This window comes from Cryptotermes secundus, unplaced genomic scaffold (assembly GCF_002891405.2).
Source record: "Cryptotermes secundus unplaced genomic scaffold, Csec_1.0 scaffold2192, whole genome shotgun sequence".
NCBI classification, from domain to species: domain Eukaryota; kingdom Metazoa; phylum Arthropoda; class Insecta; order Blattodea; family Kalotermitidae; genus Cryptotermes; species Cryptotermes secundus.
This window is the reverse complement of record NW_019726289.1, coordinates 123353-147853: the sequence shown is the minus strand read 5'-3', so window position 1 is coordinate 147853 and position 24501 is coordinate 123353. Positions and strand designations below refer to the sequence as shown.

At 41.8% G+C, this 24501-nt stretch overlaps 1 protein-coding gene across 5 annotated transcripts in view; it reads left to right on the top strand.

The window, feature by feature from the left end:
* Positions 1–24501, top strand: part of LOC111864186 (zinc finger protein castor homolog 1) — a 183393-nt gene that overhangs the window by 42653 nt on the left and 116239 nt on the right. For 4 of the 5 annotated variants that reach the window (XM_023851255.2, XM_023851254.2, XM_023851257.2 and 1 more), the window contains exon 3: positions 18120–18285. In XM_023851255.2, coding sequence (XP_023707023.1) covers positions 18120–18285 — 166 coding nt within the window. Of the gene's footprint in view, positions 1–7241; positions 7332–18119; positions 18286–24501 lie in introns of those variants that run through there. The other variant, XM_023851256.2, reaches the window with a different exon arrangement.

Here is a 24501-nt window from a genome sequence, read left to right as displayed (position 1 = left end):
TCTCTATGCTGTTGTGTGTGAAGGTAGCGGCCTTTTGACGGGCTGATCCCCCGTCTAAGGAGTCGTATTGTCTATGTAAAAAAGATCACGAAACTGAAGAAGAGGCCAGGGCCAACAAAGGGCTGTAGAGCAATTGAATGAATGAATGAATGAATGAATGAATGAATGAATGCTATAATAGATTTATTACGGTGTACATGACTACAATTGAAGTCATGTTAATTACGTGTTGAATATTATTATAAATCATTACAGGCAGCGACACCACCATACCCTGTTTCTAATTAAGGTAAGAAGTAAAGTTGTCCATGTGCTTAACTAATTAAGCACTACATCATGAAGGCGTGTGGGGGAGCGAATATACGAGTATAGATCCATATTTTCTTGACCTCGGCACTAGCTAGATGTGAGTTGTCAGCTTCACGCCCCGGCTGCTTTACACCCGGGGAAAGAGCCTCCGGTACCCATTGGATAAGAGGTTGGGTGGGCCCCAGAGCCCCTCTTGACGACTTCGGTATTAGAACATTAAGATCCGAGACAGTATGCGAGACCCGGCTTTAGATTGTTGATGATGATGATGAACAGAATTTTCAAGAAAATATTTGTGAAGTGTGAAGTTGTTGAATATAAGGTTCATTGGCGGGCTTTGGTGAACCCGGCGATTAACCTTTGTGTTCTTTATAAGCATATAATAAGTATCAAGTTCTTAGTAAAATTTACGCATAGTGAGAGTTAGCTAAGTTTATGTCTCTTAAAGAACATGAATATTTGTGGTGTCAGTGTTTGCATCAGAAAAAGTTTGGATCATCACAGCAAAGGGTTGTTGCCAGGGCCTGAGGGATGTGATATGAAGCACAGAGCAGTCACAAATGTGGGGTCCATACCCCACTCCAAAAGCCATGGAAATATATGAATATATTTAAAAAATAGTTCTAGAAATTAGATTTCCTGTCAGCAGTGCAAACGAATATGGAGGAAAGGCCAAGCATAATACATACGTTAACAACTCAATTAAACGCAGTCCACACATTCTTGCTTGTTATTTATAATTTTTAAAATTAAGTAAAAATATATTTGTGGCAGCCTTAGGCCAGGCGCCCGAGCCAAATGGTCCAGCCCCCTCCCCCACACGCATGAGCCGGGTTGTTACATGTTTACAACCGATTATCAGCGCATGACATAACTTAAAGAGTCGTCAAGGAATCAGTAAGCTGGAGTTTACTAATTTCCCATGTCGAATCCCTCATTTACTTAATTCTTATGTGTTTATTTCTCCTGACTGTAGTACTGATGTACTGGTTACGTTGATCTGTCCTTTAGAGTCAGACGTTTTTCTACTGAAGTCTGAATTGAAAAATGTAAAAACGATCTTTTTCCCCCCTCTCGCTCCCACTTTGGAGCATATGGCTGATTTCTCAGTTTCATTGATCGTTTTTACAGGTGGTAGGATTCCTTGGACGGGTGATCAGCCAGTCGCAAGGCCTCTACCTAAACACAGGACAACACAAACACAGAACAAACGCACACACACACCAAACATCCATGCCTTGTATGGGATTCGAACCCGCGATCCCGGCTTCCGAGCGAGAGAAGACAGTTTCACGCCCTAGACCGCTCGGCTACAGTGATCTGTAAATAGGATCTGTTATGTCTATTTATGATGCAGTGCGCTTCTAAGTTGTGACTTCTTATACAGTAAAGACAGTGGCGATAACATTGGCCAGTATTACTTCCCTTCGATCTCTAATACGGGTAAGGTTTCGATAGCAGAATGTCGGCCAAAACTGGGAACCTTGCAACGTTAATTTGCTAGATACACTTTCTATTTCAGAATCTAATGTAAAATACTGACGTCTTGTTTTAACCTTTATTTGTGTACAAAGGGCAATGTTAGATTTGTTCGCAGAGCAAAGCAGCAAGTCTAGGTCGTGGGTAGACACGAGAACATTTGTTCCTGAAATGCTGGGTTTCATGCTAGTAGAATCGGCGTGGGCGAAGTTCCGACCTTCCTGTTCTCAGAAATATAACCGGAATACCTGCAAGTATACGGTATTTATTTTCGCACTGGATAACAGATCGCAATCGCGTAAATTTCCCCATGGCTGTATTTTCGCTTGTCTATATACCAGTCGCCGATCATAGTGACAGTGCCGTCTAGTTCATGAAATGTCTCTCCCGCACTAACTCGGGAATCGTGGGTTCATATCCCACTCTAGACATGGATGTTCGTCTACGTTTATTCTGTTTGTGTAAGGTAGCGGCCTTGCCACGGTCTTATCCGCTTATCCCCTGTCCAAGGAGTGCTGCCAACTGTAAAATATTAAGAAACTGAAGACAATCGAGCATGTCACGATGCCCTATGCTCCAAGTGGAATCAACAGAATAAAGATGAATAGACATGTAGGTAGATAGAGACAGATAGACTGACCGTTCACTGTTCTGACGAACGTGCATTGTAGATTGCACATATTTGTGTTTTGTGCCCTGGTCATCTGCTTTGCCACATACAAGAACCTACCTCGGTGCTGTACTAATCTGCACCTGCACTGTAGTGAGACTGTAAGCAGATGTATGCAGTCGTGTTATGGCTGGGAGTGAAATTTTCCATATTGCCACATGTACGGTAGTACGCATGACGGAAGTAACGGGTTATAGTTCGAAGACTGGATGTATTAGCACTTCGGTTATACTCTGTCTCTTAATTACAATTAGTATAACGTAATCGCTGATTTACACACTTTCCGTTCGCCTTGAACATGCACTAGGATTCTCTCTCTTCACTAATCGTCTCCTGGCAACGGATCTCAACACCTAAACTAGCATTTCAGATGTAAGTTTTGAGGTTTTCACGGCGATGACTATGAAGAAAGTCGTCTTCTGGGTTTAGGCGCCGTGTATTCTTCGTTTTGGCCGACGTTTCGGAGGAACGTATCGCCTCCATCTTCAAAGCAGTTGAATGAATGCAGAGAGCAGTAGCTACTGCTCTAAACCCAGAAGACGACTTTCTTCGTAGGATTTCAGATCATTGTGAAGTCTTCTTACCATTTCCTGTTCAATCACCCTGTACTCTTCTCTCTCCATCTGCACTCAATCTTCACAATTCACTAAGGACTTCCATTCTCGTCCTTGTACTCTTAAACTGCTGAACCATCCTGGACTCTCCTTAGCCGCAAGTGGACTCATGTTATATAGCCGCGGCAGGGACAACGCAGAAAAAACAGTTCGATTGTTGCCTAGCGCATACCACACAAAAACAAATCACGTGATAACTATCTCGCCAGTGCATTGGCTTGCTGAGTGTTGCCTAGCAACGAGCTATCAACTTTCATCCAATTGTTACGCACGCGTATCGCGGCGTGTTTATCGAGCCTTTGCCTGGCAATGCGTTGACATGTCACAGTATTATGGGATTAAATTGCGGAAACGCATAGGATGTTCAAAGCAAACTTAACGCGACCTTTTCACTTCTTTAAGGTCCTTGCTGTATAAGTCTGTTAATAAGGGAATGAAAATCGAAAGATGAACTTCGTGAGTACCGTCCCTTACGGTAGGGATTCGTTTCTTCGAAGGAACACTAGCCGAAAAGTATTTGTTGGCTCGAATTTAAGCAGTTTTCTAGTAAATAACTAGTAAGTGGATCAGTTTAAACTGCCAACACTTGCAGAGGATCGCCATCGAACTCGAAGGTAGAGCCAGTGCGAAACGCTATGTCGTCCATGAACTGTAGGGCCGTGTACGATAGTCCACTTGAGATGGCTGTGCCTGTTAGTCGGGCTAATCCACTCAGGAACGAAAAAGATACGCCAAGGTGTACCATTCTGGTTTTGAACATGAGAACTTCATTCAGTTCTTCGATTTAAGATATATATTTTTTCAAAAACCTGCTAGTTCCAAAAGATGGTTATCTGTTTTTATGTATTACCCGTTGTACATTCATTATTAGAACTGTTAACATGGGACAACATGCCTTGCCAAACTTGACATGGACCACGAAAACGGTAACATTAAAGAGTATTTCGAGAACTTCCGATTTTTGCACTTTTCTGACCCTTAAGTAAAGTTACCGATTTCAGATTTCCAGGGACATAGCACACCTGAGCCCTACAGCATTGCCCTCTACATGCTTTCGATCGTCTTGAGTGTCTTCTTTTCGTAACGGATTCCTTTTTCTCAGTTCAGTCTGCACCCAACTTGCCCAAATCTTCCGGAAGTAAGACAGGTGCTCCGGGTTCTGTTATGTTCCTTGCCCTTTGTCCTTGGTGTGGGAGCGGCAGGTATTCGTCCTAGAAACTGTAAAGGCCTTACATGTGTTTTCTTTTATTGGAATGTGTTCTTTTACTTGCGCTTCACATGTTTTTGAAAGATACCTGATTTTACATTAAGGTAGAATCATAGAAATGGTAAGACCCACATGGCGTGATTGAAACTGTTATGGGGCGCTGGGGGCTATCATTTGGCACCATATTGGCTCTCATTGGTAAGTTCAGTGAGAATTCTAATTTTTTTTTTTTTGTAATCTCTGTAAATGTAGGTCTACTGTACTGTGGTTGTGACAGGTGTGTAATTTGTGGCTGAGGCCTGCGTAGAGTGTACGGTGATTTGCACACGTCACTAGTAAAGACGGAACATTCCGAAGCTGCGTGTGCCTTACCACATGTCGTAATTACAGGATTTATCTTAACACAGAAGAGGAGGTAATTGTACTCTATCGCACAGTCCAATCGAATATGATAATGCTGCCTTGAATAAATTTAATGCCACGCCGTGTGCGTGTGTGTGACTTTCAGTATGAGAGATATGATTTCTTATTCAGAATTCGCGTGGTTTTCTTCTTTTAAGAAATACTATTAAATTATGAAAGGTCAAAGTAAGATTGTTATACATAGAGGATGTTACGCATGTCTCGTGTCTATTGATTTATGTGCTTTTATACCAAGATCTTTGAAATGCGGGAGGTTAATTTTTTTTAACATGTTCATTCGGAAATGTGTCCTTCAGCCTCTCAAGAGTTTACTGTAGAGATATTTGAACCCATTTTCACACCTTTATATAATTTTAAACCTTTCCATGCTCGGTACGCAAGATATCACACAACAACCGGCCATTTTGTTCTGTGTTAATATTTGAATTCACTAAAGCACGAAGTCCCCTGTCTGGTCTCAGCATTAAAATTGCTAGTGGTTTCTTAACTATAGGATTGTACATTACCATGTAAATATATTAATGACATAAATTTTCTTTAAATTAAATCAAATATTGAAGGGATTAAAAGAAAAAAATTACAGCATGCTGGATCGAACACTATTGGTGGAAGGGCCAGTCTCTTTTCCACCTCGTAATGATTATTTTCCCAGGTGTATGACAAAGCCACTCGCAGGTTAGAGCGACCGAACTGGTTATCCCGCAATTACATGTCTGGCTTTTTTCTGGATGTTCCCGGTTCGGTCTCAGTCGGATCGTTTCAGACGAATTTTCGTTTTTTTCTTTATAAATCTTTCCAGGCAAGTATCAGGTTGATGCCCTCTAAAATATCTGACGTTTCGTCCGCAGTCTTTTTCAGATACGGTTTCGTGATAATAAAATTTGCAATTTAATAATAATAATATCATTGCAATATTTATTTAATTTACGTAGTTGTACGAGACTGTACACCGTTTATTTGGTTGTTCAATGTGCATTCTCTTTCGTGTCTAAGTTGTTTTTTTTTTTGCATTATCTTTACTAGTAATTTGCCTTTTTTTTTCTCATTTTGTTTTCCCTTCTGATTGTAAATATTCTAGTATGTTCTGTATGTGTGCTCTCTTTATGCAATTTATTATCTTTCTATATACTAATTCCTCATTACTGTCAAGCCACTTTCTAGTAAAAATTCAGTTCTTGGTTTTTTGTTGTCTCTTGACAAGCAATTGAATTAAACACATACGTGAATGGTTTTTCCAAGTTGATTCCTAGAATTCATTCGGAATAGTTTCCTCTGAGCATAATTAAAGACTTGCTTTAACCTAAACGACAGTGGAAGGACGCCTATTGTATTTTCCAAACGCGTTCTTTGCAATTTTGCATACCTCATTGGTCTTGATGTTCATTTACTGCAGACAACGAATCTATTCTTACAAAGATAATCGCACCACGTGTAACACATTATACAGAGCTACAAATTATTTTCTTTTGTATTCGCCATATTAAAAAGTGTTTCGCACACAAGTTGTAGATCTTAGCGAGTTGCGTGTTTTGTGTCATATAGCTACAAGTTGCTTTGTACGGTAAGCCTTTTAGAGAGAATGGGTTGAGTTTGGATTGAGCTTCTAGAAAAAGAGATTATGTTGGAGAGACGCGAAGCAAATGCAATACATCATCCAGCATTAGTGTGATTATCCAGTACAAAATTTAGTCGATATCCGCCCTATAGTTCAAAAATGAAGCACGCAAACGGACAGGATACCTTCCCCTTCCCGCCCATAGCCTCTCATTTCGTGCCCTCGTGGTTTATCAGTCTCTATGTTTGTCGCATGGAGTTCATTTGTTGTGAACATATCGTAACTATGGGCGATTTGAGGTTTTCACGAGCGGTGACTATGAAGCATGCCGTCTTCTTGGATGTGGTGCCATGTAGATATTGTGTTAACCGACGTTTCGGAGGAACGTATTGCCTCCATCTTCAGGGTGCCTGTGAGCACCTGTTCTCGCAGGTTCCTCGCTCGCGGATTTTCTTTTTTCTTCTACCCTGAAGATGGAGGCGATACCTTCCCCCTAAACGTCGGTTAACACAATATCTACACGGCGCCACATCCCAGAAGACTGTTTATTTCATATCGTAAATAACCTATTTAGGGTTGTAGTCTACAGTCTGGCGTCTGCAGTTAGATGATCGTTTGCGTAGTCTACTAGAATACCAGAAAACTTTTGAGACATGACATATATATATGCAGCACAATTGTTTATTCTTTCCCATGACAATATAATTTTACCAGGACACGCCGTATAACGGAATTGATCGATTTACATAATATTTTTTACACATTGTATGTAAATTAGGGGCGGGTTGTGTTCAGTCTCACAGCATTTTCCTATTTTGTTCCCAACTCCACAAAACTAAAAGTTACGCCATGTTTTAGTACTGGAAGTAATTTTTGTCATATTGAACAAGACTCAAAAACAAAAGAAGTTGTGTGAACTTTTTAGACACGAGACACAGGAAATATTTAATGCAGAGGCCAACTCGTGTGCGGTTTATACAGTTCTTCTTCGCTTGGACGACTGAAGTCAACATAGTGATCTCGCAAACAGCGTTTTATTGGAGACTTGCATTGAAGAGATTTAGACTGTGATCGGTAAAGTAAATCACTGAAATATTTACACAACTTAAGCATTCTGCTAGGGTTACGTTTGTGGTATGCTGAATGTATATGTCTTATAGCTCTGCTTATTAGGCAAGTAAGGAAAGTAAAGGTCTCCTTGTAACAGGCCGTGGAGGCCCATAGGGTGTTGTGAGATGTTGAGGCTCCCACATTTTCTAGACAGCCGGCTCACATATGTCGGTAAGATTGTCAGCTTTACGCGCCGGCCGCCCTTTACCCCCAAGAATATTCCTGGTACTCATTTCTGTTAGAGGCTGATTCGACCCCAGGGCCATAGTGCGGCTGGAAGGATTAGGTAAATTGAAAAAATCCACCTCATCGGAATTCGATCCTGCGACCTTCCGGATTGTAGCACAGTGCCTCAACAAACTACGCTACCGCGTCCCCCCTCTTAGGCAAGTAGTAATACTTATAACTGAAATATTTTTGAAAAAAGACAAATGTTGATCATTTTGTGGCTCCCAAAGGTTCGTCACCATTTTCCAAGAAGAGCGCTTTGGAACCCCAGTCAGTTGAATCGAGTTCACACCATCACACCATATTCCTCCTTAGATGCATTTTAGTATTGTTGTCATAATGTTTCCGCGACTTGAGATGAGGCCTATTACAGAAAGCTGAAGGTATAAATTTTAATATTTTCATCCCATGTATGCCTTTAGTCTTCCTCATGGTCTCTTTCCTCGAGCTTCTCCTATAAAAATTTTGTTAGCCTTTTTTATTTCCTCAGCCTCTAACAGAAATGAGTACCACGAATCTTCCTGGGGGTAAAGGGCGAACGGCGCGTAAGACTGACAACCTTACCGCCATCTGTGAGTCGATTGTCTAGAAGGTGTGGGAGCCTCAACCTCTCACAATCCTAAGGACCCCCACGGCCTGTTACAGGGATAGCTTTACCTTTTTTATATGTATTTATATCTTTGGAACATTTTTTATTGGATACTTCTCATTACATTTTAAAGTCTGGACCTATGGACTGACACTACAATCTCATGTCTAGAGCTACGGACTGGCATTCCGCTTTCATGTCTAGAGCGTCTAGAGCTAGCTACGGTCTGGCATTCCACTTTCATGTCTAGATTTCTGGACTGATAATTCACTTTCATGTCTAGAACTAGCTACGGTCTGGCATTCCACTTTCATGTCTAGATTTCTGGACTGATAATTCACTTTCAAGTCTAGAGCTGTGGACGTTATTTCACGTTCATATCTAGAGCTGTAGACTGGCATTCCTTTTCCTGTTTGGAGCTGTGGACCAACACTCGCTGCACTTTCATGTTTGAGCTGTGGATTGCCACTTCACTCTCATGTCTAGAACAGTTCTGGTGCCCCCACGAGTCGGTAACGCATATTTCTGATGCATAAAAATGCTTAGAGCCAGAAAATTATTACTTATCACCGCTGCAAAATTAGAAACTGCGTGGAGCTTCGTCTTTCTTCCACAGAGATGGCGTTAAACGTCCTTATATAAATTTAATCTTGAAAACCTTGCAGTTTCTTGCTGCTGTATAGAACTTAGCCCATTTCTCGCCTCAAAAGCTTGTGGTCGTACAGTAGAATTGGGACCTGAGGTGCGATGCCCATGTTGCACGGAAGCAGAGAGCTTAATATAAGTCGATCGTTGTTTTGGGCATCCCTGTCAGTAACTCATTTATGTTCACAGACGATTTTGTTTGATATTTGAGAAGTGACATTCAGTAAAGAACACGTTCACGTTCAGTTGATCTACTTGAGGAGACGGGGGTACGAGAGAAATATTACCAACTTTTGTACCTGCTCATTTAGCCTAAGTTTATTATTTGCTGCAGCTCTAAAGGACAGAGAGCAGGTGCAGATGTGCGAGTGGACCCATTCCAGCAGCTGTATTTACCACGTCCACTTCTTCTACCTAAAATTTGAATGTTTTACTTGGAAAAAGTTGCCCAAATATTGTGCAAATGATTTAGTGTGGTATTTTATATAATGGTGTAATTTGAGAGTTGGTTCTTTAAGTGTGGGTAATGAAAGGGTTGTCTTGTCTCCCCATGTGTGAATGAAATATAACTTCCGTGTGGTGTAGACGTATGATTTTTTTTATAGAAGCCGAGTTTGTTGCTTTGAAATTTATTTATTGTGGAGTTATTTAGCGACGTGCTTCAACTGTTGCAGTTATAATTATATGAAGGCTCATTATTATTATTATTATTATTATTTATATTGTTGTTGTTTTTGTTTTTGGAAGGTGTCACTTAAAAGGTTGATGTGCCTGTAACACTCTAGCTGTTCGAATCTCGGTCAAGTTACTTGTTTTCCTGAATGAGATCTTTGCGATCTTCTTTCTGCCAAGCAGATATAATATTCAGATACGTTAAGTCTGCCTCTTGCCTGTTAGCAAGGGAGGAAGGCATAAAGAGAAAAAATAAAAGAACACTAAAGAAAAGGGAGAACAGGAAGTAAATAGTTAGAACGAAGAAAGTGACAGACAAATAAATGAACTTTTCAGAACCCAGTGGTTCCATACGTACCACCTGCTTTAACACGTTAAAACTCTGCATTCTGCCCACAGAATATACGTGTATTTATGTGTTTCGTATGGTTCTCGTAATAAACAGCGTTTGTTTTCCCTTAACGTTAACTGGTTGATCTTTGTAGCAGAGACATAACTTGTTTCTTGTGATGCACGAAATGAATTTCTATGTATTAGAAGGATTTCGGTCTTCAGAAGGGAGAGAACACAAGGAAGGAAAGAGAGAAATACAGAAATAAAGAAATGCCACACGCAGAGAACCAGAGAATGGAATAAAACAGGAAAGGAACAAGGCAACAATAAGAAATCACGCAGTAAAGAAGAAAGAGATTGAGAAAGAAAAATAATAAGGAAGGAGAAAAGTAAATAAATGTTTTTTTTTTCGAACCGTTCTCCGGGTTTAATCTGCATCATTCTTAAGGTAACTTAACTGTTCTTATATGGGCTTTCAGTCACACTTGCTCTTGTTAGCAAAATGTGGGCTGCCTCGACTGCTTCGATGAGTCGATGAATCGTAACAATATAAGTCGTAGTATGAGTTTTCACCTGCTTTTCCGGTGCAAATAAATACCGTGACGATTGAGAGGTTACTTCCTGTATGATCCGGCGTGAGTTATAAGTTTAGATATATGTTTGCTCTCTTATCTCAAAATCAGAATGAATTGAAATACTTTTTAGACTGTCCAGGAGCGCCCTATACAAAACAGCACAATAAATTGATTATACTTGACATTTCAGCTATTGTGTCTCCCGTCTTTAAATAAGAAAGGAAGAATCGAGTTTCTGCATCGCAGTCACATTGGTTATCCTAACTGAATCTTGAACAGTGCACTCAATTAAATCCCCTATGTATCGAACATCAGTTGCGAATTTATGGTTACTACGCTTCAGAACGAGAAGACTAAACAAAGATTCCTTATTCTGAATGTTGCTTTATCCTTGTATAATTAAAATATAGAACTACAGTTACCTTTTGTGTTCCCCCCACCCCCATAGTGGTCTGTAGTTTCGAAAGTAATATTAGTACTTTCTTTTCAGTCGTTTCATTATATCATATTTACCAATGGGAGCATTCATATTTGGCTTTACCTTTACCCACTGGGGTGCAGTACAGAGAAACAAATCAACACAAAACGTACTAAAATCTTCTCACTTTCTATACTGTATATGTATTCTGTTTCCAGTGCACGGAAGAATATAAACTTTTCGTCGGACAATCAGGAAATGAACACATTATGCTCTTTCGTTATGTGTTTCTCATTATAACGATAATTACAGCGATGCAAATGAATTAATACTACAGATTACAAATATGAACTGACCAAATGCTTTGAGATGTAAGGGCTTGTTCCATTTAGATGCATTTAAAATCGAAGTTGTTAATTGGAATAATTTTTCCATTTTTTTTTCTGTTCAGTCGAAACATAAACCGACCCACATTTAGCATTTTTTATCTGTCTCTTATTAATGGAGCTACTTTGAACGCAGCTTACCAAAGTTCTTATTTCTGGAGGGACACACTTTAAGGAAGAAAACTCCGGAACGGTTTGGATTTGGGTATATACCGCCACTCAGACGAACAGAACCTCTGTTCCTCCAATGATTTTTCTCTTGTCTTTCTCCAGCCCTTCTCTTATTTTTCCATTTTTATGACTTTGATCGCATTCGGGCTCTACCGTGTTCAAATCTCGGCTATCCTGACTTGAGGACCGCGCCATAGCTCAAGAGGTTAGTCGCTGGCTTCCCACCGCGGCATCCGGTTCGATCCCGGGTCTGGTCAAGTGGGATTTGTGGTGGACAAAGTGGCGCTGGGGCAGGTTTTCTCCGAGTACTTCGGTTTCCCCTGTCAATATTCATTCCACCAATTTCTCCACAATCACCCTCACCTATCATCTGGGGCTGGTACAATAGGCCAGAAGTGGCCGCAGTACAAGGGACTTAGTCCCACCCTACTAGCAATAAAAAAAATCCTGGCTTTAAATTGTAGCAGTTAACCTCAGTCCTTAGGAGTAAATATCAAGATATTAGTTTAAAATAGGCCACAGTTGACTCGTCATACTTTCTGACGCACCTTTATGCTCATTCTGTAATGTAACCCCACTTCCATTAAACTGTGTATGTGGTAATACCACCGTAAAGCAAACGATAAAGGTGGAATAAGAGACGAAGAGAATTAAGGTGAGATGGAACGAGTGAGAGAAAGAGTGCAGCGACGTTGACAGCGAATGGGATCGTAAAGTAGGGCGTACCTACTTTTTTATATATCAGGGATTTTAGTAGTGGTTGTCCATCTTCACTTTCGAAACCATTACCGATCACCTGGTTACTGCTTTCTGACTGAGCTGAATAATTGTGAACGTCCACGGAATTTGAAGACCTGGGGCCTAATGCACCCAACGTTATTATATCTTGAAAGGAATAAATTGGAGTCAGTTCCTAATTACACATGCAGATAGGTATCGCTCTGTTTTTATGTGTTTTATTCATTAGGGCTACACTTTCGCGGAGTGTGGTTCTTACTTTCTGTGCCCGAAATGACAGCGTGCATAAAAGCAAGATAGTATTTCCATTTTTGGAAGATTGTTTGGTGCTGTAAAGAAAAGAATAAAATGGAAGAGAAAGCGTAAAAAGGGAAATAACAAGGAAGAGGAATAAAAAAGTAATATATAATTTCTGCTTGTTCGAAGTAAAACTTGTAACACACATGCAAGGCGGTCATTAGGAAGGCTTACTTTCCTGGGACGTGTTTTTATTCACACAAGTATGAGCTTAATTTTCATTTTAAAACTGCCATAGGGACTTTCCGAACAGTACACTCTGTTGCCACTGGCGGTAGGCACATGCGTACATTCTCTTTGGCTGTGAATGTAAGAAACTACCGAGAAAATTTTGTTTTATTTTTGTGGCTCCAACTAATGATCCCTTCGGTTATAAAGCTAGCATTTGAGACGTGGTTCGATTCTGGGCAGGTCCTTTTCTAAACGTTTTCTCTCAGTTAAACCGGACCATTATTATGCCAATAATTAGAAAAGTTATACTGCCTAATCCTTTGAAGTCTTCAAACTGTACTAGTACCAGGGGTTAACGCGTCTGTTCCCTCCTGCTTCGTAGTATGTTCCAGTTGTGTAGATATAATTATTCTACTTTCCTGTCATGAGATAAGTGTTTGTGGAACAGTATGTAAGGTTTCAGCATAGTAGAGGTAGACAGGATCAAGTACAGTGCGTACAATCAAGTGCGCGCCGCGGCTGCAATTTGCCGTGAGTCATACCACCGCAGAACGGATGCAGTCGCGGGGAGGAGTTGCAACACTCCCCGCGACTGCATCCGTTCTGCGGTGGTATGACTCACGGCAAATTGCAGCCGCGGCGCGCACTTGATTGTACGCACTGTACATATCTCGCAGGATAGGAAGGCCCGCTTAGGGGAGAAGTTCTGTGCAAGGATAACTTTTGGTTCTTCGGAGAAGAGCTTTCCGTAATGAATAGAATCAGGCTGTATTCAATTTCGGATAGCATTTTGATGTTGTGAGTACTGCTTTTCATGTTTTTTTAAGCATCTTCATAAAATTCCCGGATATTGCATTTTTATAGGTCGCAGCATCCTCAAATCCCACCCGCTTATCCTTCATAATCATCATCACATCGCATTCGACTCTTACTGCGTCCGTGCGTCAAGTAAAAATCAATGAAACGACGTTAATATTAGGGATCAGTGCTATGTGGTAGTCTGTATACAGACAGCCTTTGGTGAGGACTTTCGTGGAATTCCCCCGATATCCGCGCAGTCGCAGTAGAGAACTTAGGATATGTCTGTGTACTTACTACTCAACATTCATATTCATCATGTGGTATCATTTGATGCTGCTTGACTTGTGAAATTAAAACAGAGTCATTAAATAACAGGCATCAGTCATCATGATCAGCTCAGAAGCTCCCTGTGATTTGAGAAACTGTAACTGGAGACTGGAATAATTTTTATGAGAATCGCATGACCCATATGAATTTGCTTGAACTGAAAGGGTGTTTGTTAATGTGTTTTGTTTCTTTAAGTTCTTTCATTAGTCTGATTATAAACGTGTGGGAATTTGGAAATCGCGAATGACAGGCCCCATGTGAGATAGTTACCGACTACTATTACAGTGTTTAGTTTGAAGAAGTGAGCCCTTGAAAGTCATTGTTGTAGGAAGTCTGTTTTAGTCATCAAGTGTGTTTATTATTTGCTTGTACTTGTGGCGGCTGTCCGATACTTTTGTTGTTGTAGTTTAAGGTCTTGAGATGAAGCACAAGCGAATTGACCCATCAAGACGGAACTAAGGTAGAGAAATGTGGCAACGTAACAGGTTTTATGAAAAGTTCAACTAAGCATCGTCTTCCTAGATGGAATTTAGACTCGGGGTTTAGCATTCTTGCGGTCTAAGATCAGCGTACATACACAACCACACATCCTGCGGCCCGAACACCGTCATGAGCTGTTCACCATCCTCTGAGTAATAAAACATTGCAGCAGATTACACGTTTTATATTTATTTGTAGTTTCCTAACGACGCCGTCAGAATCTCATGCTGTAGAGCGTCGAATGAGCGAATGGTAGTAAATATTAAGTAAGAAAAGATTCGTAAGAAATAAGTTGCGGAGTAACTTAAAGTATGATACCAGAATTTTCCTAGATGGACTGAGGAAAAAACACAAAACCCCCAGGATTAGTCGATATTCCAGGGAGAATTGAACCGGAGACCTCGAGAATACAGTGGTGTCACTTGAAACAATTTGTTTGGTGTCCCGCATCGCGAACTGTGTGTGTGTGTGTGTGTGTGTAATTGTTTTTTGTAAGGGAACAGCAGCTGTGCATATTCCTGCTCATGCCTGACATGTGTATTTTATGTAGAAGTTTCATACTGACATGTAGCATTTCGATGTGCCTCTTTCCAAAACAGCTATTTACTCTAGAAACATCGAAATGTAATATTCGGTTCGTCTCCTTTAAAACCATAACATGGGAAGCATTTCAAAGAAATCTTGTAATACGCAACAAAACAGGTCAAATATGTAATTGTATTAATAAACACTTCCACAGTTACTTTAAGAAAAAGTACGTTTGTCCCTGGGCTTAAATACGCATCACGCCATGAAGACGTGGCGGCGTAGAGTTGTGGCTCCACGCATTCCTGACCATAGCATTAGATGGATACGAGTGGTCAACTTCATGCCCCAGCAGCTTTACCCCCGGGGGACTGGGAGGGTGCCAGAGCCCTCTGATAATGTAAGGAAAGAATGTTGAAGGATGCTCTCGTGGCTGAATTTAAGGTAGTATTTCAGCATTTAACTGGATGGACTTAGGAAAACCACGAAAATGAAGACCTAGTGTTTATAAAGGAGATAGTTCTAAGCATTAACTCTCTCAGCTGTAGGGTTCGTTAGGACCTGATAACCCGTTCTTGCGCAGAAGTGGCTTTAGCCTCTCACGATGTACTGAACTTCACAAGCGAATTCAGTATAATGACATGTACTGCTGCAAAACAATGAGCTGAAGGTTTATAGCCCACTTTGCCAGAGCATAATGTTTTCCTCTGAAGCTGGTGTAGGAGATATGAGCAACGCCAGGGACTTATGGACCATTTCTCAAAACAGTTTTGTGTTCTACTGTCTGGAGCTCAGGCGCTTCCGGAGAGACATGAACTGGATAGTTTGCTCTGCATTGAACATACTCTTGAAACTTTTCTATGTCTCTAAATGTTCTGACCGCCTCTGTGGTCTAGTGGCCAGAGTTCCTGCCTACAGATTCAGAGGTCCCGAGTTCAATTCCCGGCGCTGCCAGCTTTTCTGAGAAGTAGTGGATCTGCAACGGGGTCCACTCATCCTCGTGAGGATAATTGATTAGCTATTTCAAGGAAATAGCGGCTCCGGTCTAGAAAACCGAGATTAATGGCCGTGGGGATCCGTTTTGCTGATCACGTGACACCCTCTATCCGCTAAAGTTGGCACAGACTTCGCCGACAAGCGGCGTTCGCTCGGTCGGTACAGTTCGCTTGAGGACTAAAGACACGGAGTTTGGTTGTTTTGTTTGTAGTAAATGTTCTTGGCGTAGAAGTAAAGGAACACTTCAATCAGGATAGCAGGTCTTCTTATACGAAAAGTCGTGCTCACCACCGTACGCAGATGTTCAGTTTATAATCCATCAAAACATTCGGCATAACTCCTGCAATGGCCGTTCCTAAGGCGTCTACATAGGACAGATAACATGGGAGTAGGTTAGTGTAGCGGTGGCGCTCTAGACTTGTATTCGAAAGGTGTTCGATCCGAATTTCAGCTGGGACACCGGCTGTTCTGACTGATTTTTGTGGTTTTATGTCGTCACCCTAGATAAATGTCGAGGTAGTATATTTAAATAGGCCACGACCGCTTCATATGCAAATCCCTTCGAATTTTTCAGTCATCCTGTTATTCGACTTCACTTAGCCTAGCTACTGAGAGCGTTCATAAATATAAACTACAGAAATTGACAGGTGTGGTCCCCAAGTGGGATTGTGACCCGCCTGCGCGTAGACCAAGCTACCACTGTGATCGGCTGTGTAGGGAACGGTACTGTTGATCCTGTTAACGTGATCAGTGGCCATTCGCCCTCGATTTCCCAGGCCATATTACGATAAACTTTTGAACTTATTGTGTATTCCATAATGCGAATATTCCTTACCTCCAAAGTAAATCTCTGTATTATTCACAACGCAAGTAGCAAGCCTGTAATTTTCTTTCTTCTCAGGGAAGAAACGATTGTATGGCAGGAAGGCTCGACGACTAACAGTAAGAGGAAACAGTACATGTAGGTCTGCTGTTCTACTGTCTAGTTACTGCACTAGGCGAAGTGTTCTAATGCGCTCAGAATAAAATCTTCGCTTCATAACACTACTACATGAGGCTGATTTCATACCAGGCTGNACCTACCTACCTACCTACGTGCAACCATCCATCCATCCATCCATCTTTCCGTCCGTCCGTCATATCTATCTATGTATCTGCCTGTCCGTCCATATGTCCGTCCATCTACCCGTGTCTGTCTCAGTCGGTCATGTATTTATATACTCGTATCTGTCGGTTGGTCGGTCCGCCTTCTATGATTTATCTAATTTATGTCTTTCGACGCTAACCACTAGCCCTTTCATTTCATGTTGTTCCAGATATTTTAAGACACATGAATTTTAGTGAAGTCTGTCTTTTGAGTTTATCGTTCAAATGATTTGTACGCAACAACATAGCATATAGAGCTCGTGAAGTGTTATCTGTAACGTTAGTGTAGATTTCGTGAATATGTAAGGGAATGGAGGGAAACGGATCGGAGGTTCTCACGGTGGTGCGTTCTGAAGCCGTCTCCATGTTCACGGTGAAGAGTAAGCCAAGCGAGAAATCCGCAGAACCTCCTGTAGCTGCTGGTTCTGCTACTTTGCAACCCAGAAGAGCATACTGTTCAAAGGAAACACGTTTTGTGGCGATGTACAGTGCGTTTTATGTATATTGAGTTCAGATTTGCAAGAACAGACATGTGAAATTATACAGGATGTCCCAAGAGGAAAGGTCTATATTCTGGTAGGTCATATATCGGTCAGTCTAAGAAAAAAAATATAATTTACAAGTGTTCTCTTCCGAACGGTTTCCGAGATACAGCTGTTTCACTGTACACTGACAGACGAGCAACACGCCATGTCCTCACACGAGTTGCAAAATGCGTTGATGTTGACGGTGAAATTTTCGAAAATGGATTATGCTGGGTACACTGTACTAACTTCGTCACTTGAACAATAAATACGGGTATTAGATTCAGTGCGTAATATCTTTCTTATCAAGAGTTTTGGAACTGTACAGTGAAAATAGCTCTATCTCAGAAACGGTCGGAGTACGACACATGTACATATACGTACAATGTTTTGCTTGTAATGGCCGATACTGCGACCTCCCAGAATAATGACCTTTCCTCCTGGAACACCTTGTGTATGTATCTGTAATAAGTGAATATAGAAATTATCGAGATAGCAATAGTACAAAGAACACATTTGGAAAGTGTGTGCAGTATAATAGACTACCACCTTCTAGTATTGTTTGAACTATTGTACACACTTCTGGCTGTGTATCCTTACAATTGACGAAATGTGCAGACCAGGAGCTTTCTAAACCACCTTCATTTCGACAGCTTACAGGGTATAGTATACGAATTAATCCAGGTAAAGCAGCAAGCACCTAACTTTATCTCAATATGTGTCTTTGCAGGTGATGCTACCTCAAAACATGGCCACCATACTGACATTGGCCGCCTTACAAGACCAGCAGACGAAGGCTGGGGGCTCTGCCCCTTCACACCATGGAGCTCCACCACACCCTGGGGGTTCCACATCCCCTTCATCAGGGTTAGTCATAATGGATCCCACCAAAGGCGGTGAGTTTGGACATTAAACTTCTCTGACTTTGTCGGATTGTTACAGTAGGTTTGTAGTTGTTATAACATTCTATTATTGGTATTTGGCTTTCTTTCAGCGGCTTTTAGTTAAGAACGACTTACGGACTGGAAATTACTACTGATCCTAATTCATCCTCTGCCGCCTATGTGGTAGATGATCTTGAGTGTAGGAGCAGAAAGGGTAGTTTGAGATTAAGGGGGCTTTTGAGGTCGGTAGTGCTCATCATCATCTTTTGTGAAAAGGCAAAGTTCTTGTGCTTGCTTAATTAAGCACCGTTCTGAGGGTGAGTGGAGGTGTAGCTGCACGTTCCCAACCTGCAACCCACGTTCCCAAGATTACTGGACCCTGAGAAAATGAGTACTATAATTCTTCTTGGGGGATAAAGGGCGGCCGGCGCGTAAGGCCGACAACCTTACCGCCATCTATGAGCCGATTGTGTAGAGAAAATGTTGGAGCCTCGAGGTCTTACAACCCTGTGGGCCTTCACCGCCTGCTACAGGGATAGCTTTACTTTTTTTTTTTTTTTACCTTTTACTAGAAGAAATTCAGTCTTTATGGGGTTAGTGAATATGGAGCAGTTGGGGTAATGAGAATTTGTAAGAAAAACAGAAGTACTTGGAGAACACCTGGCCCAGTGCAGTTTTTTCCACAGCGAACTCCATATAACCTGACCTGGTATTGAACCCGAGCCGCCTACACGCTGTTGTAACCCAGAAAACCACAGTATGAATTTCTTAGTGAAAAACCTCAAATCTCATATCCTAATGCTGTTTGAGAGCGATGGAGCTCAAGCACCAGAAACCTAAGCGTATCTGCTCCGGTCGGGACTCAGCCCAGTGCGTCTACACTAGGCCTACGTGTCATACATTCTGTGATTTTTCTTGGAAACTGTACCTTATAGTCAGTAGGGTTTAAAGCCGCTTGACGAAAGAAGAGTTAGATGAACATCCAACTTTTAATTTATCTTGAGCAGCTATCAGTATCTTTAATGCATCTGTAATCACGATTCCTCAAACACACTGTGTTTCTAGCCACGATAAATAAACTAGATGGCTAACCTTGTAAAAATTTAAATTGGTCCTCCCGCTTGCTCCTTATTTTCCAATCTGTGACGAGGGACAGTTACTGTGTGTATGTATATGTTAATTTACTCTAAATCCCGCCCTATTTCCCCCCCCCCCTCCCCCGCCATTCAACTCGTTGATGGCTTCCCCGTCTTGAAAAATATGGTGGGGTTTGTTCTCTCAAGTATACGTCTTGACTGCCATTTATATCAATCAACTCTGTTTTATTCCACATTAGAAGCCATTGAAACGAGAGGAACATATAGCGAGGCTCGGCGGGCAAGATGGACACAATGTATTGCAGTCATCACTTACGTTCAGGTCGTATTGAATTATACGTTGTTATAGTCATCCCGCCGTGTCGATTAATCAAGCTCTGATGTCACTAGTCTTCAAGAATGTGTGTTACAAGGATACTGAAGCTATCATTCAAAGTCATTGAAATACTAATTTCATTATTATTCCCCCCCCCAAGAAACAAACTGTTGGAATACAGAGTTTTTTTACACCTTGTAGTTACTATAGGATTCTGACGATGGTGTATAACACACTGATATACTGGGTTTTTGGACTTCCAAAATTACTGGATTACTTTCGTCCAGCTCTTTCTAACGGACCCAACAGAATAGGTGTTTTCCTTCACCTGAGGACGGAAACAGATCCAGTTTCCGAAACGTCGTGTTTTTATTAGTTATCTTAAAAACCAGGACGATGGATAAAGTCCAAAAACCCAATATATTAGTTTTTACACCTTGTTAAATTTACAGCACGAAGTATTGTAATTCTTCGAGCCCAGTAGATAGAGAACGTTGTAATGATCTTTATAGTTACGGTTGGTTATTGTTGTTGCTGTTACAAACAACTTACAGGATGATATCCATAATGACAAACCACGCATGCGCGTACACATATATCCCGTACGCTTGCGTACTAGATTAATTCCATTTCGTACAGCCTGAATGGCAGTCTGGTATGAGTCTGGTAAGATTAGTGAATTTTTGATTTGGAAAGGATGTGCAAAGAATCAGCCATACCTCAATTTAAGGACTTAGAAATTTTTCTAGAGGCACTGAGAAAAGCCACCAGATTCCTCGGTTAGGATAAGCGGTTTCCAGATCGAGATTTAACCCCCTGTATATATATATACCTACCTGTTCGCGTGGTCGCTGAAGTCCGCCCAATCTCGGGACCAGTTATTCACAGAATCCCATCATTGGACTATGCCTGGAGCTAGCTGAATCCTTACCTTCGTATCTTAATTCTCCAAATTCCTTTGTTTACTCTCATATACGCAGAGGGATAGCGCAGTCGGTAAAGCGACTAGCTACTGGCTCGAGTCCCGGTAGGGTCAAGAATTTACTTCATGTTGTCCAGATCGGCTCTGGGGTCCACCCAACTTCCTATCCAACTGGTGCCGTGGGCTCTTTCCCGGGGGTAAAGCGGCCTGAGCGTGAAGCTGAGTACTCAGCTCCAGCTAGTTCCGAGATCAAGAAAATGCGGATCCATACATCCACTTCCCCATACGCACAGGGACAACTTTACCTTATCATGTTCGCAGTCTGTATGAGAAAGTAATGTGATTGCCTAGAGATCTTGGCGAATTCACACGTTCTGAGACCTCCGAACACGAGAACGCTTTAGGCCAGCTCTCTGCCTGGTATGTATGTAATTGCGTTCGGATGTGAGGTACTCTAGCGTCTGAACAGTTTATTCACATTCGGTACTCAAGAGTTTATTCATTATATGTCGGCGCCTGCTGAATATAAACATTCCGTTTCCAAAAATTGTGGTCCTTTAGATGGGTTCAGAAACACAAAATGGCGATTTTATAGAAGACTGCTCCAACGATTGGTTTCACCAATTTGGACCATTTCCCAAAATAAAACAGCATAGGCAGTATCTTCGGGAACATAACGATACTCGAACTAGGGACTCAAAGTCGAAATGTCGATTTGTTGAAACTGCCTTTAACTCTCAGGCCGATTTAATTGTTAATCTGTATTCAGCAGCTTGCAGTATTTCCCCCCCCCCCTTGGTACTACAGCCCCAGTGGGCCTATGCGTACCTCCATGAACTTCTCCCTTCACTTCGGTTTCTCTACATCTTACACATTCGGTAGGACTCCTTGGGCGGGTGATCAGCTCGTCGCAAGGCCTCTACCTGTACATAAACACAGAAAAACGCACACACACAAACTAAACATCCATACCCTGAGTTGGATTCGAACCCACGATCCCGGTTTCCAAGCGAGCGAAGACAGTACATGCCTTGCAGTGGTTTACCATGCAACAATTTCTTTTCTAAGGTAACGTAATCGAGGTCACTCGTATATGAGAAAGTATGTACAGTATGTGCACCGAATTTTAGTGTTGCCCTCTCTTCTACGCCTAGGTCTTCCAAGTGGCTGTTTCCTTAAAATTATTTAATTGAGATCCATATGTATGCTTTAGGTTCCGTCGCGAATTAAAGTACTCGAGAATATTAGACGAATAACACAAAAAGCTCCTTATTTCAGTTTTTCGTAGCCCCTGGTATTCCTCTGAAGGCTTCTCTAAGGCTTCTTAGACACTTTCTGTGTAAAGCCTTCCCGCACAGTAAGAGAAGTGTCGTTCCCATAAAATGTCAGGTAGAATTTAGGTGTGTAGATATTATGGGGTGAGCTAAATCGTCCTGGGATGCAACATTTCCTACAGGGGACTGTTTCAGTGATATGAACATAACTTTCATTCGTCTCTTCATAAAATGCAAATGATTACCAAGTGATGCTGGAATTACTACTTGCCGTGGCGTAGGCCGTTGATAAACGACGAGCCTCGCTGCGAGGAGAGAAACTTCTGTTCCTCGTTTTCAAGAGAACTGCCTTGTACCCGGAAGGACCTTCCCCACATTTCCCATGGAAATTTTCCACAACACTGATTTACATATAATCGCAGTTTATAATCAAGAACATTTTTGTTATCCATTAATTATCGTAAAGCATTCAGTTTAGTTATTTTCTCAACATAGGCAGATATAGTTAAAATATTTCTTTTATTGCTAGGGGGGTGGGAAGGTCCCTTGTACTGCGGCCACTTCTGGGCTATTGTACCAGCCCCAGATGATAGGTGACTGTGATTGTGGAGCAATTGGAATGAAGATTGGCAGGGGAAACCGACGTACTCGGAGAAAACCTGGCCCAGCGCCACTTTGTCCACCACAAATCCCACTTGACCAGAACCGGGATCGAACCCGGGCCGCCGCGGTGGAAAGCTAGCGACTAACCGCTTGAGCTCTGGCGCGGCCCTACAGTTAAGGTAAGACCTAGAGCACACATGCAGTTTTTAGTTGGCCGATATTTGTGCACGACCGTGGAGGCCCAACGACTGTTGAGGGACGTGCGCACACGTACAATTTGGAGTTCTCCACAGCTACGCCAATGGTCAGTCGGTCAGTAGCAGCATGGATGTGTACGGTACAGCAGTAGTATGTGCAATATTGTTAAGATTAAAGGAAGAAAGGAAGCGGCAATATTGGGTTCACCCTATTTATAGCGAACGTCTGTTAAAAGGAAAATTTTACACACTGTACCGTGAACTGAAACAATAAGTAAAGTAGAGCTATCCCTGTACCAGGCCGTGAAGGCCCATAGGGTTGTGAGACGTTGAGGCTCCCACATTATCTAGACAATCTGCTGAAAGATGGCGGTAAGGTTGTCAGCCTTACGCGCCGGCCGCGCTTTACTCCTCAGGAAAATTATTTAATTAATTTCTGGTATTCATTTCTGTTAGAAGAATACCCATAAAATTCTTCAGTTATTGCAGAATGAGTGTTGATAGTTTTGATGAATTGTTGCTTCTCCTGAAACCTCATATCTTTTACAAGAATCCAGGATGGCGATTGGCTCTACCATCCGAAGAAAGACTTCATTGTAACACTGATGTAAGGGAAAGGCCGCGCCAGAGCTCAAGCGGTTAGTGACTAGCTTCCCACTGCGGCGACTCAGGTTCGAGCCCGGTCTGGACAAGTGGGATTTGTGTTGGACAGAGTGGCGCTGGGGCAGGTTTTCTCCGAGTGCTTCTGTTTCCCGTGCCAGTCTTCATTCCACCAAATTCTCCATCATCATAATCACCCGGGGCAGGTACAATAGGCCAGTCAGTAGCCGACGTGTGGAGTGGACCCAATTGGACTCCACCCCCCCCTTACCGAATTAAAAAAAGTTAAGGGAATGAGAATACTTTTATTATTATAATGATCTTTGTTGTTTTTAATTGTATTTTATTAGTTTTAATTGGCATAGGACTACATTAATTATAGCATAATTATATTTTTTTCTCTGCAGGAGCCAGGCCATTCCAGTTTTCAATCAAAGCGTTCCACACCTCTTCCCACAACTCCTTATGATTAGTATCAGAATATTATTTACGTGATATTAAATAAAGAGCTGACCGCTTTTGTACTAGCTTTTCTATGCTTTGATCCCAAATGTTGCAACAAGCTCGAGCGCGAAGTTACGCAGGAAAAAACAGAACTTGTTGACTGAAGTTCGAATGATGCCCGATTTCCAGTTCTATGTGTGAGCACTCCCTAACAGCTCATGTACGTACACCGGCGTTATCACCAACAGTTGGGTCGGCGGGCAGTTGCGGTAGAACCCAACTGCTCACCGACTGTTGGAACAACTATCGCTATGTGTGCGCACTCACGCAGTGTTTCTCGGCGACTTGGACAACTGTCGGCCAGCTAAAAATTGCATGTGTGCGCTAGACCTAAGTTAGAGCCGGAATCATAAGCTTTCGTTACTTCTTTCTCGAAGTTTGACTTGAATGTTGCAAGAGTACATTCCCCAGCGGCATTTTATTCATGTGCATATTATGCAGCAGAGTTTGTCTATCACAGATTAAGGCTTGCAGAATCTCGCCTGCGTGTTTTATCAATTTTATCAATTCATATTCGTGCCACCGGAAGTGGGCCTCATGGACAGTTCGCCAAGTTACTGTAGCCGTGCTTAACGCGGTCGCATTAGACACCACGAGAACAGTGGTTACCGCTGTTTTCTCTTCTAATAAAAGCATAGAGCGTTTTTATTTGAAGCGCTAGACAGTAGGTCTTATTGAGAACGATAAATTTACGATTAAGTGTTTTTGGTGGTTT